The sequence below is a fragment of the Brassica oleracea genome, chromosome C8 (assembly GCF_000695525.1).
Source record: "Brassica oleracea var. oleracea cultivar TO1000 chromosome C8, BOL, whole genome shotgun sequence".
NCBI lineage: Eukaryota > Viridiplantae > Streptophyta > Magnoliopsida > Brassicales > Brassicaceae > Brassica > Brassica oleracea.
The window spans coordinates 17555767-17568502 of record NC_027755.1 but is presented as its reverse complement, the minus strand read 5'-3'; the positions used below and the strand labels follow the sequence as shown (position 1 = coordinate 17568502).

Below are 12736 nucleotides of genomic sequence, written 5' to 3'. Positions count from 1 at the left end.
GTATTAAGTGATTTTCGGTTATAACTTATATGTATATTCATAGGTGAAATCTTAAATTTTGTTATAATTTCAAAGGTTGATGATTTTTTATTAGCTCAAAAATAAAAAGTAATTCTTGAATCAGTTATTTTCATTTTTTCTAGATTTTAATACATAGATCACATCTTAAAATAAAAAGTAATTCTTTTTAATCATATCCAAAAAAAATATTTTCCCAAATCCATTCAAATAAACACATACAAGAACAATACAATTTTTGTTTGATTTAAAATAAATTTACAACAACAAATAAATCAAAGAAACAGAAGTAAGGCAAATCAATGAAGCTGATATCAGAGTTATAGAAGTCTTCTACCATCGCTTTGGAGTTACACAAAAAACTCTCTCTTTTTTTCCTCTCTTGACTAACAGATAGGATTTTTCTTTTTCACGTGTTAAAATAAAATAAAATGTAATTTTAGAATCAGTTAGTTGAATCAGTTACAATGGTTTTCCTATGTAAGAGAGATAAAATTTAGTAAGTTAGGAGGTAACGTGTGGAGTGCTTCCTCAAACGGACCATATCCAGTTATTCTATATCACCATGGGCCAAACTCAAAGGGGTTTCCAAATCTATGATGCGATAGTTCCTTTCTTCATCCATGTTTGGGGTTAGACCATGGATGAAATTGAGTCAAATATCACGTGACTAATGCTGAGAGGTTCTCCGATCACCTGCCCCCACTCGGATGGCAGTGACGGATCTAGAAACCGTTTTAGTCCGAGGGGAAAGTAAAGCCTATTAACAAAATATGGTATACATGGGCATTCATTAAAATCTAAGAGAATTTACACGTGAAATTATAAGTCATGATGGATGCTCAGGTCCTCATATGCATGGTTCCTTCGAGGATATGAGTGATGACAATTTAAGGGACGAATCACGCTTGTATGAGAGAGCTAAGTGGGACCATTACAGGCAGATGCAAGGCCAGGTTTGGCCAGAATCTCATTCTTTCATATTTTCAAAATGTTATCCCTTTGTAGTTTGCAGATTCACAATCATTCATCAAAAATCAAAGAGCTACTTACGTCAACTGTTAATATATACCATATAAAGGAACATCACGCAGCTTATAAATTTAGAGTTTTAGAGACTGAGTGAGCTTCATAAGATCTAAACATAGATAAGCATATCACTTGAGTAAATCCTACTACAACTTGTTTTCCTTCCTACTCTTATTCAGACAAACCTTTATATACAAAAACACTTCATCAAACTGTTCTTCTTGCTCAACTTCAGGTACCTAACTAACAAATCCTCATTTCTGCATCTCCTCGGTTTTCGCAAACCTTCCTCGGATCCTCGGTTGACTGTCTGCAAGTGTCTTCCTGCAAGCATACTGCAACCATTCACCAAAAACCAATTCAGAACTCAGTTCCCAACAAGACGGTACATTGAGATACTTATATAAAACCTTTAACCATCTTTCATGTCTTTACCTTGATTTTACGCCCGAAATTCCTCCTGCTCTTCTTGTCCCTGTATCGAGAAAGCTTCTCACGACGGTCCTCAGAGGTACAACAAACAATTATTCGATCCAGCTGAGACTGAACCTGACCCGCGTTTCTAGTCCCCAGTGTCTGCCATAAAGGAAAACATCCACAAGTGAACTAACTAACCATATATATATGAGAGATATTTGTATCATTTGAGTCTATGAAAGGTCACAACTTCCTATCAACAGCTCCGTAATCTTGAAAACACTTATGTATTGTTTTCAGTTTCACTGTTCAAAAGAGTGCTATTAAATAACTTTGATTCAAACCTGTATATCGCTCTCGCTAAAGGCTCTTCTCATTCCATTATCCACTGGAGGGAAGAACCTCTGAATCACCGCATCCTCGTGCTGTGCCACATCCATCGATCTCAGGTTCCCCGAGCTCACGCTCTTAGGAACTGGGACATCAGAGACAACTACGCTACTAATGTCCGTTTCCGCCACTTGAGAGACGTTCTTCCTGTCTAGTACCTCGGAGAGCAGTGGAGACTCCATGGCTGATTTCACTAGGAGCTCCTGCTCACACTCGTAGAAAGCCTTTTCTATAAGCTGTTGGTCACTCTGCAACGACCCGAGATCACTGAGTTCAACAATCTCTTGAGAGAGGGGGTCAACGGCTAGCATTGGTTCTTCAATGATCGGCTCAGGGGATTTGAATAAGTCACTCTCTTCTCCGAAACCATACTCACACGCCTCAACAAGACTGATCTGCTTCACAATCATACAAAAAGAAGATCAGCACAACATGAGCAAAACAGAACAAGAGAAAGACAAGACCACAACTCAAGACTTGTTTCCTTCAAAGTTCGGCCCCAGAAACTTAGTGAGTTTTCTTTGGCTTTTATGTACAAACACTCAACAGATCTCTTTGGGAGTGGTTTCGTTCAAAAAAGGGTGAAAGGAAAGCAAATCTTACTTATTTTCTTACAGTCTTAAGTGGAACATGATTGTACCCAAAAAAAAAAAGAGAGACAGAAGTCATTTTGGACACGGAATCTGATTGTCGGAACACACGCAAAAAGTTTGTTATCAATCGTGTAAAGACATCACACGCTCTAACAGTTCTAAGTCCAGCGTGTATAAAGAGAAAAGGCTCACTCCCCCCCCATTATCACAAACCCTAAATCAAAGGGAAGAATAAAGTTGAGTTCTTTCCATAAAGCATCAACAGAAGAAAGATTAAAGTTTCAATCTTTACATCGGCCAAGAAAGACTCAACCTTTACAAGGGAAAACAAAGACAAACCGTTTGATCAGAGAGCTTGTAGGGTTTAAAGAGGTCTTCGAACTGATGGATTTCTGGAGAACAACCCTGCATGAATCGGAACCCTAGCCCTGTATCTGCATACATTTTCTCCTATTTGCTCTGTTTCCTGCAAGTAGAAATGGGGAATTTGAGCAGAAGAAGAGAGAGTGTGTTACAAAAATCCCTTAAAAAAAATGAAAAAGTAGAGGCCAAGTGGGGAAGCTTGGAGGATACCCTGAAGGAAAGTTCTGTCCTTTGGGGCCTCTCTTCTTGCCTTTGTGATGTAGAGCAGCTTTATACACACTCAAACCCCACATCCATATCTGTTTATTTCTTTTGTATATTTTGGAGAAAAAACAAAAGTATAAAAAATGTAAGTCCATACTACTTCATATGTGCAACATTTCCAACTGATTTGCTCTCTATAATATTAGATGGCAAGTTGTACATTCTAACAAGTAATGATTATTAGAGAAACTAATGTTGAGATTAGTAGACAATAGCTAAGATTTAACAGATCAATTAAGTAACTCTAGGTTAAGTAGCTCAGGTATATAAGTATATAGTCTTGCTAATTATTTTTTGGTCAAACTAAATCAAATTTTGATTGGTATTCAAATAATTTTGAAGAACAAGTCTAAACGATAACATGGAAAAATATTACACATCTGGCTTTGCCTTCATTTGTTAGTGAATTTGTATGTATATTTTGACTCTCGAAAACATGAATAAATTCAAATTCTTATCATTATCGGTTATTTTTAAAGGTGAAATCAGCCGGTTGAAAGAATTATGGTAATATCTATCGAATATGAATATGGAAAAATTCTTATCATTGTAAATAGTCCTTCCAACCGGGTTCAATTCACGGTGGCATAAACTATTTACAATATTTGGGTTTCCGGCAAAGAGGTGAACCCACCTTTTTGAGATATCATTGATTGTCTAGTGGTTTCAATGAGATTCTTACACACGACTGCTTGAGGTCGCGGGTTCGACTCTCTGTCGGGGTGGTACTGTGGTAATCAAAAAATCATGTGCTCGCAGATGGCCCATTTGGATTTCTTGGGCACACCTTGGGGATTTCTGGTGAGGTGGCCCTTCGGAGTGAGCCCAATCACTATAAAAAGTTCAACCTTTACGGTTTTTGAGATATCATTGATGGCTTAGTGGTTTCAATGAGATTTTCACACACGACTGCTAGAGGTCGCGGGTTCAACTCTCTGTCGGCGGGGTGGTACTGTGGTAATCAAAATATCATGTGCTCGCAGATGGCCCATTAGGTTTCTCGGGCACGCCTTGGGGATTTCTGGTGAGCTGGCCCTTCGGGGTGAGCCCAGTCAGGCTGCAAGGACAGGGGCAAGGGAGTCGAAACAAAAGATGCGTTTTCGTATATAAAAAGTTTAACCTTTACAGTTTTGAGAAAAGAAAAAAAAGGATCTTGTAAAGATCCTCTCTCTCTCTCAAAACTCATCTTCCCGGTTTCTCCGGCGGCCTTCCGCCGTCGGAGGCGTGTCTCTTCTCTCTCTTTTATTTTCCTTGCTTCTTTGTGGGTCCATTTGAGCCTCTGATATGTCGTTAGCCCTGATGTCGATGAAGCTAAGAAGGACCGATCTAGCTCGGTTCCGATATATCATGGTTGAGCTTTGGTGTCATGACGAGGCTGGTCTTTGGGTGTATCGGCGGAGAAGTCGAAGTTTTGGGTTGCGGTGTAGAGTAGATCTAGGTTTTCCATTTTTCTAGATTTGTTTTCTCCGTGGCGGTGAGAGCGCGTGGTCGGGTGAGGGTTCCTCCTCTCTGTAGATCCGGTGGCTTGGTGTCTTGCTCCGGATTGGTGAGGTTTTCTGAAGGTGTCGGTGGTTTCGTGTGCTCGGCGTCGAGTTGTTGGGCCCCTTCTTCTCCGGTTTGGTTGGGCTTCAGCGTGTTCGGAGGCACGGCCATGGATGTGTTGGCTGCTGTGTGGTGGTCGCTATTCCCATGTTGTTTGTGTGCCACTGTTTTGGTCTCAGAGCTATGGTGGGCCGTCTATGACCTGTTTCTCCGATGGTGGCTCCAGCTCTTCCCCATCCGGTCTTTGCCGCACTTGGTGTATGTCTGCAACAGTGTATTTTTTGTGGTGTTCTTCCGTTCCGGTTCGTCAGAGTTGCTCACCGGCTCTTCCACGTTGGCGTAGCTTTGGTGAAGTTTTGTGGAGCTAGCTCTGGTTCTCGGTTCTAGTGTGAAGCGGCGATCTCCGATATCCCTTGGGTCAGGGGAGGGGTGGCTCGTCGAGGGAGCTTCATGTTAGGTTTAGGCCTTCCCAGCATCATTGCCCGACCATTTGGTCTGCAATGGTGGGCATGTCCTTTGTCTATTTTGCAGGTTTGGAAGAACGACATCGAGTTGTGACTCTCATTGCTCCCGTTTTTTGCTATGGTTCGCATTTTTTCTGAAGTCGAATCCAATAATTGTGGCGCTTGGAGATCCTGGTGGGACTACTCTAAAGGCACTCATGGAGTTTTCTGGTTGAGTAGCAGTCGGCAGCTCTAGAAGTTCGTTGCTTCTAGCTACCGGTGGTGGTTTGGAGGTTTGATCTTCTTCTGACTGAGGTCTGCAAAGCTGTCTGGGGATGACATCAATAATTTGGAGTAGCATTAGCAGGCAAGCCAATTTCTACTGCAGCGTGGTCTCATGTTTGATCAAAGGTGTTATTCCTATTTGGCAATGCTTTCTTCTCGGTCAAGCTTCTGCTCTTCTCTGCTTTTTAGCTCTATGTTCTTAAGTTTGTCAATGTTCTTTGGATCTTCTAGGTGTTGATTTCTTCTTCTCTCCCATTTGTTGCTTAGTTTCATTTGTCTGCTACTAGTGTCTTTGTAATTTCTGTCAAAACTCCGAAAATGTTATAAAATTTTAACATTTTTACAAAAAAAAAAAAATATATGAACAATTATTTTCAGTTCAAATCGAAAATCTGAATATCTCTCGCATATGATGTACAAAACAAGTCTTTTTCTTCTCAATATGCAAAATCGAGAGGTTTCTGCTACAACTACGGAGATCTACTATCTCTTATGTGCAACATTTTCAAGTGATTTTCTCTCTATAGGGCAAGTTGTAAAGTAAGCTTAGCAAATCGATTAAGTCTTAACACTAGGGTTATTATAGTTAGGTGACTTTAGACACTAGAGTAGACAGGCATCACATGTTTAGTTCGTAGTATGGGTGCCACGTTGTTACTCCCCTCTCTTTGTTTAGTTGTAAATCGCTACAACTAAATTGGTTCATAGAATACAATCTCTGGTTGTACTTTTTCAACCAAATTCATATAATCAATCAATTTTTTCATATGCTTCTTTGCCTTTGTGGCCGGGAACCTAGGTCCCGTGATGTCCATTTTCTCTTATTGTTATTGTTATTATTATTATTATTATTATTATTATTATTTAATATTAAGCATTGAGGAAATGACAAAACTGACATGTGAAAGTTTACAGAGTGGTTTCAGTACGATTAGCAAAAAATGGGTTTAGTTAATGCTACTAACTCGGTTTCATAATCACACTATAATAGACTCGATGATCTACCTAACTTACATTCATAAAACGTTTTTCTCCGACTAAAATATTTTAGATATTTTTCTTACTCGATCATCGAACTCGAAGGAAGCTTTTGTATTAAGCTAAACTAAACACTCGCAGGAGGCTCATTGGGTGGCTTCCAAGCTCGACCCCTCTTATGGATTGAGTCGAGAAAACAAAACTTTATATTAATTTTAGCATGTCTTACAAAATGAGTTTTTGCATAGAAGTTGACAGGATTTGTAATGAAGAAGACGGATCCAAATAAACAAGGAATTGTCTATTTGTCCCTATCTCAACTTGATGTCTTGATACATCTACAATGTGATAAATGATGATGTAGAGATTGACTAATACATGTGTGTCCTCTAGCGTTGTTGTCTCTTTTGAATCATTGAGAACTATGGACATAGGACCACAGCTACAGTTTACATCAAATCTAATTTACACTAAAAACAATGTTAAGTCCTTCAAAAGAATATTCCAGCCGCAAGCAAAATATCTCACCGGAGATTCTATTCCATTTACTATACGGGAAAAGAATCTTTTGCTGCCACATAATTTTTTTATATAAGAAAACACGATGATGAGTTGTTCATAGACTTTGACAAATTTATTTTCTCTAGTAAGTTTTATATATGTACGCATTTACAAACTAAAGTAATATTATAAATTATAAGTGATTGAGATTGCATTGGTTTCAAATATCAAATCGGGGGTGTAGCTCATATGGTAGAGCGCTCCCTTCGCATCCGAGAGGCACGGGGTTCGATCCTGCACCTCCATCTTTTATCAGAAGGTAAAAGAAAGTAAGGTCAATCAATCATAAGCAATCTCTCTATAAGCTAATTTAATTATTCCTCGTAATTACATTATCTTTTCCAATTTAGATCGTTTCTCCAATCTCCATGTACGTAATGAATCTTAACATTTGAGATTACCCAACCAATGACACTTATAACTTTGATATCATCAAACACAACTCATTCAAGAAATGTTTTAGATACATACATAGATGATAGAACAACAGTGCAAGCCAAATCATCATACACCTTCTCAAAGAGGAAAAAAAAAAGAAGAATGAATGATATCATGAAGATAGGTTTGGTATGCAGAGCCCAGAATCTGGACTGTGTTGCTCTATCCATATTTTACCAGTGATTCTAAGTTTAAGCTCTTTCCTATCACCGCCGGAGAAGAAGAGAGCCATGTTTCTTTGGATGATGAAACCGTCGTTGCTGTCTCTTACTTTCCTGTGGCTATCTCTGATGCTTCTTGGTGTTCCTTCCCACGTTAGCTTCCTCCCACTCCCTCCCACTTCTAAACTGTAGCTATAACTCCTTGCTTCTTCCTCGTCCCCCATGAATCTCAGGAACGCCATGTACACGGGACCCATCCCGAGCTGGAACGCCTCAAAATGGAGGCAGAAGTATTGCCCAAAGCATTGAAACACCTGAAACCAAGACAAGGAACAAAAGATGAGACACTTACATTGATGAGAATCATGTTTACTACACACTCACAGTAAGCATCCAAGTAGCGTTCTCTACTTCACGCGGATTGGATTTGACGTAACGGTGGTTAAAAGTGGAGCCAGCGTGCATGTCAACTTTGTGATCATCCCTGAGATGGGATACAAGGAAAGGGATGTCCCCTACGACACCGCACTCGGAGCCAGCGTAAGGACAAGAGTACGGTCTGAAGTTACAGAGAGACTCGTGCTTTAGTTTGCTGTAGTAAGGAAAAATCTCAGGGCATCCGAGGTTGTAATACTTGCAAGGCAGCTCAAGCGACTCGGCTACTTTCTCAAGAGCTAAACATCTTATATCTCCAAGCTCTTGTCTACACGTGGGACACCGGTTGTGCACTCTCACTTTACAAGTCGAGCATAACGTGTGCCCATTATGACACTAGAACAATAAGAAAAAGAGAGAGATTTTTTAGATTACCACAACTATTAAGAACTTCCACCAAAGAAACCTACAAACAACCACATTATATCATCTAGCCTAGTAAATGCCCTGGATTAAATTGTTTTGACGAAAACTTATGAGAAATTGCTATTTAGCTACCACTTTATAAAAATACACTCGATCAAAAATATATTAATATTTATATGGTTTATAAACGTCTATAAATGTTTTATAAATTATTTTAAAACATTATATAAGAGAATTAAAATGGTTAATTTAGTCATTTCCATCAAACCTCAAATGTTAAATTTGAAAAGTGGAAGTAAATTTGAAATGGCCCCAAAACTTATAACGATTTATATCATTGCAATGAAACACGAAACATCTAGCAAATAGCATGAGAACATAAGCCTGGCCTAATGCTATTTCAGCTACTGAATCACGAAACTGTGTCGTATCATCAGCCTCCAAAAGGAGAGGCGCAACAGGCCAAAGCGCAATCCGATCAAACAACAGCCAAAGATGATGAATCAAAAAGAACAAAACTTCACCTGATGGATAGGAGGGTACATAGAAAAGGTGCAGACAGGGCACTCCAGAAGCTCGTAGACGCTAGTGGCAGCAGCCGTTGACGTCGGACCGACTATATTGGTAACGACGGCGGCGGCAGCTCCGGCGTGATTCTTCGTGGAAGAGAAATGGTAAGCTTCGTTATCGTTAGGGATGCTTCTCGTCGACGATTCGCGATCCATACTCTCCGTCTCCATTACAACAATCCGATTTCAAAAAAAAAACCCTAAAATTCAAAAACACAAATAGGTCAAAACAATCTCTTTTATTTTTCCGTGGAATCTCGTTTCTAGGAAAAGAAAATTCCTTTCTTTCAAACCCGATTAAGAGGGAAAGAACAAAGAAGTACTTTGCTTTAACTACTTTTGGGAGTATTTGAGAATGAATTCGATTAAACGAATCTGGAAAGAAAAAAAAAAGACAGGAGAAAGAGAGAAAACGGAAAGAAGACTGAAAAAACAGATCGGCCCTGACTCTAACCCGACCCGACCCGACCGTTTCTGGGGAAAAGTCGGGTGCTTGTTGGTGGCCTCTGAAATGGAGAGAGGAAGAAGAGAGATCAAATCTGAGCCGTCCAGATGCAGAAGGCTTCCTTTCATTCGAGTTTGAATCCGACGGCTATCTCTTCAACCCAACCAACTGGCAGAACGAATCATTGGATTCAAAACCAATGGGGACGTAACTGATGTCCGCCAATCTTCTCTAAGACGTCATCCTTTTATATGTATTTAAACGTTTATGTCCACCCTGCTATCAAATGGTTCTATGGTCTAGCGGTTAGGACATTGGACTCTGAATCCAGTAACCCGAGTTCAATTCTCGGTAGAACCTTCATTTTGTTTAAAAGGGTCCAATTTTTTTCCTCAATTCTAACAACTAAGCCATTTCTTATTTTGTGCTTCCTACGCTCGCAATAAATGTTTGCACATATTAAAACACACATGAAAAGTTTAACAGAGATTTAGAACCATACAATTTTTCTTAGAGAAATTCCCTTGTATAGCTAGTTGACATCAATGAACAAAACTAATCTACATTTAGGGTTTAAAGTTAAGTGGGGTTTTAGAGATAGAGTTTCAAATTTTAAAAAATAAAAAAATTAAAATTTTCAAAACAAAAAAGTACTATTTTGGTCATTTTATTTTTTAAGTGCTATTTTTGTGACAAAAACTTAAAAAAATATATAGAATTGCCCTTTCTCTTATTGATAAAACAAATTTTGTTATTGATATATGAAAACGAAACTGATTCTTATTGATAAAAACAGAACATTTTGCTTACAGAGAAACAAAACAAGCTCGTGAAGCAGAAACAAACATTAAACACTTGTGACAAAAGTAAAAACATGGATAACTCTGTTTACTAGCGTTTGAAAAAAACTCTTCTGCAATCTTGAAATCACTCTTTTGGCTAATCAGACGCAATCTTATGAAACTCATACTTCTCAAGCAGACCTCTAACGTGCTGGCTTGCAATGCAAGAAAACGCAGACGCCCCAATCGCTATTCCGGTGTATACAGCCACAGTCTTGAGTTTATCCTTCTTGAAAGCGTGAGCTTTGCCAAAGGAGAGAGTGATGACGCAGAGCAGAGACGCGGCTACGAAAACCGCAGCTTCGTAGTATCTATTGTCTGTTGTTTTGAAAGAGAAGCCGTAGAAGAGTGGAGGGATCACACCGAAGAATATGAATGAGACCACGACAACGATGCAATGGAGTGCGACATTGTTTCTGTTTCCAAGCATTTGCTCGTACGGATCTATTTTATCCTTCATATCCGTCGCATTATCAATGTGCGCATGTGGAAAGAAGGGTTCAGACATTACAAGTCCATATAGCTGCCAAAATAGATCCTCTTTTGGTTAAAAATCAAACTTGAATGAAGCTTTTATTGACAAACATTAGAGAAAATCAAACTAATATTCTCTTTTTCTGGAGAAGGAGAGGGAACAAAACAACTTACGTTGTAAATGATGAGAAATAGGCCACTTAATAAATTGGCTAGCCCCAAGGCCATAACGTTGACTGCAAGTAAGGACAATGTTAATTTCGAACTGTTGAGATGTATGAAGAAACTCCATGTTAGTATTTTGTGTGTTCATGTGTACTTACGAGTCGAAGTTCCGGAAGCAGCAGCGGAGGATACAACCCCGAAGCTTGTGATGGACTCGATTAGACCACCGTACACAATACTCTTCAAGATATCTAGCTCTGTTTGCAAGACATTGTGAACTGGAACCACTATATGTTGCCTCAAAATGCTTAGAATTTTGGCGAATGTTGTAGGTTGAGGGGCCATAAGGGGAGGAGGGATCTCTTTCGCTCTCTCTGAACCATTTGTTTTGTTGCCTGGAGTAGACAGACCACCAATCAGCGAAGGAACACCTTCTTTATCTCCAAGAACCTCTTTTTCGTCTTCTTGAAAACATTTTAATGAACATAACAAAGGAAGAGTTGTGTTTCAAAAAAATAAAAATAAAAAAGAATATAATAAAGGAAGAGATAGAGTCATAGAAACGATGAGAGAATCATATAATAAGAGTAAGAATGTAGGAAGGACCTGGTTTAGTCGTAGAATCTTTCTCTTCGCCAATTTTTTTTTGTGTCTCACTTGGCAAATCTGCCTTACCTTCCGGTTCTGTTCCCTTGGTCCGGGTCATGGAAGGCCAGAACAGAGCCAAAGCGGCAAGTAACAGCAACGAGATGACATAAAGGACCCTGCTACTTGGGAGATATTTGACCCAGTAGAAGTGTACCAAGCCTCCTTTGTTTACTATAGTTGACGGAGACGGCCAGATAGGTTTATCGTCTTCGACAACACCAGGACCATGTGGTATCAGGTTACCATCAATCTCTGTAGCATCTTCTGGAACCTCTGTGGATCAGGGATGTCTATGGTTAAACTTCCATTGGTATGTGGCGTGGGCGGTGGTATTGGTTTCGGAGATAGCGGTGACGGAGAAGGTGGGATCCACAGAAGAACAAGGGCTGATAGCAATAGTAGAACCACGACCAATACGAACCGGAGCCAGGCCGGGACATGTTTCTTGGGTGTTTCGCTCACGACACTTGGAGCTGGCTCATCTGAAGTTTGACCAACAAGAATCAATCAGTGTCAAATATATATATTAAAAAATAACTAACGGTAAGTCGATTTAATGGCTAAAACTCTAAGATCACTTAAGTAGAAATTTAAGAAATTCATTGGGAAAGGTCTACTCTCTGCCCCTTTAATAAAAATTAATTCAACATTGTTTAAGATTCTTCTTAGGATTCTTAGGGTGGAGAAGATTTTTAAACACACGTCTAAACACATGCATACCTGGGGTGTTGTTATAGAACCACGGGAGGAAGATGAAAGGGTACTTGAAGGAGACAACGATAACAAACGACAATATGATATTTTCATTGTTGTATTGAAACTTCTCTTTTCCCTTTTCAAATAGTTCAGCAGTTCTGGTGATGTTGTGAGTGCAGTTTGGACAGTAGAGATCATGAGTCTTTTGCATTTGCATCTCCTTCAGCACATCCTCAGGGCTTCTCTTGTCTTCTACGTTAGTCCTCGAACTTCCCTTAGCTTCTTTCTCCACAAGCTTCTCTTCTCTATTTGCCTCCACTTCATTTTGGTATCAGAGCCATTGCTGTTGCTTTTCGTTCCTACGCATAGTGTAACAAGGAGTCAATAAAATACTAATTTTGTCTTTTAACACTCTTGATTCCGAGTGTTCAAAAGAATGATGTTGTATTATGTAATGTATCTCATAGTTTTCTTGCTTCTTCAGTTGCACACTGTGACAACAGTGCCTCTCAAATTAAAGTATGCAACGTCCACTATTCTCTTTGAATCTACCACCATGCATGCAAAATGCGATATGAACGTTGGGTTCGGATGAATAACCAACGCATTCTATA

General features: G+C 39.4%; 2 protein-coding genes and 1 non-coding gene across 6 annotated transcripts; 1 reads left to right on the top strand and 2 right to left on the bottom strand.

Moving 5' to 3' along the window:
- Window positions 1–1094: 1094 nt before the first annotated feature.
- Window positions 1095–3104, bottom strand: LOC106308057 (zinc finger protein CONSTANS-LIKE 16-like). Of its 4 annotated transcripts, none has more exons than XM_013745173.1 (5): window positions 3021–3104; window positions 2787–2913; window positions 1809–2252; window positions 1483–1623; window positions 1095–1382 (listed from the first exon to the last, which is right to left on the bottom strand). In XM_013745173.1, the coding sequence occupies exons 2-5, from the start codon at window positions 2889–2891 to the stop codon at window positions 1302–1304; spliced, it is 771 nt and encodes a 256-aa protein (XP_013600627.1). In that variant the 5' UTR covers window positions 2892–2913; window positions 3021–3104; the 3' UTR covers window positions 1095–1301. The 4 variants fall into 4 exon arrangements, with proteins under 4 accessions (XP_013600627.1, XP_013600629.1, XP_013600630.1 ...); XM_013745175.1 differs by having other exon boundaries at window positions 1809–2249; XM_013745176.1 differs by having other exon boundaries at window positions 1809–2249; window positions 2787–3048.
- Window positions 3105–7252: 4148 nt separating this feature from the next.
- Window positions 7253–9488, bottom strand: LOC106308151 (E3 ubiquitin-protein ligase SINAT4). The gene is made up of 4 exons (XM_013745285.1): window positions 9307–9488; window positions 8808–9052; window positions 7867–8253; window positions 7253–7796 (listed from the first exon to the last, which is right to left on the bottom strand). Exons 2-4 carry the CDS (start codon window positions 9021–9023, stop codon window positions 7434–7436), a joined length of 966 nt encoding a protein of 321 aa, XP_013600739.1. The 5' UTR covers window positions 9024–9052; window positions 9307–9488; the 3' UTR covers window positions 7253–7433.
- Window positions 9489–9585: 97 nt separating this feature from the next.
- Window positions 9586–9657, top strand: TRNAQ-CUG. Its single transcript has one exon. It is a non-coding gene; the product is annotated as a tRNA-Gln (tRNA).
- The last annotated feature ends 3079 nt before the right edge of the window (window positions 9658–12736 follow it).

Bases quoted from the DNA above. Each gene is read 5' to 3' on its own strand.
- LOC106308151 (XM_013745285.1), bottom strand. From the start codon at position 9,023: ATGGAGACGGAGAGTATGGATCGCGAATCGTCGACGAGAAGCATCCCT. The intron at 8,254-8,807 runs GTGAAGTTTTGT...TTATTGTTCTAG, and splicing joins TGTACCCTCCTATCCATCAG to TGTCATAATGGGCACACGTT. The intron at 7,797-7,866 runs GTGAGTGTGTAG...TCTTGGTTTCAG, and splicing joins ACGCTACTTGGATGCTTACT to GTGTTTCAATGCTTTGGGCA.
- LOC106308057 (XM_013745173.1), bottom strand. From the start codon at position 2,891: ATGTATGCAGATACAGGGCTAGGGTTCCGATTCATGCAGGGTTGTTCT. The intron at 1,624-1,808 runs GTTTGAATCAAA...CCTTTATGGCAG, and splicing joins TTAGCGAGAGCGATATACAG to ACACTGGGGACTAGAAACGC. The intron at 1,383-1,482 runs GTAAAGACATGA...GAATGGTTGCAG, and splicing joins ATTTCGGGCGTAAAATCAAG to TATGCTTGCAGGAAGACACT.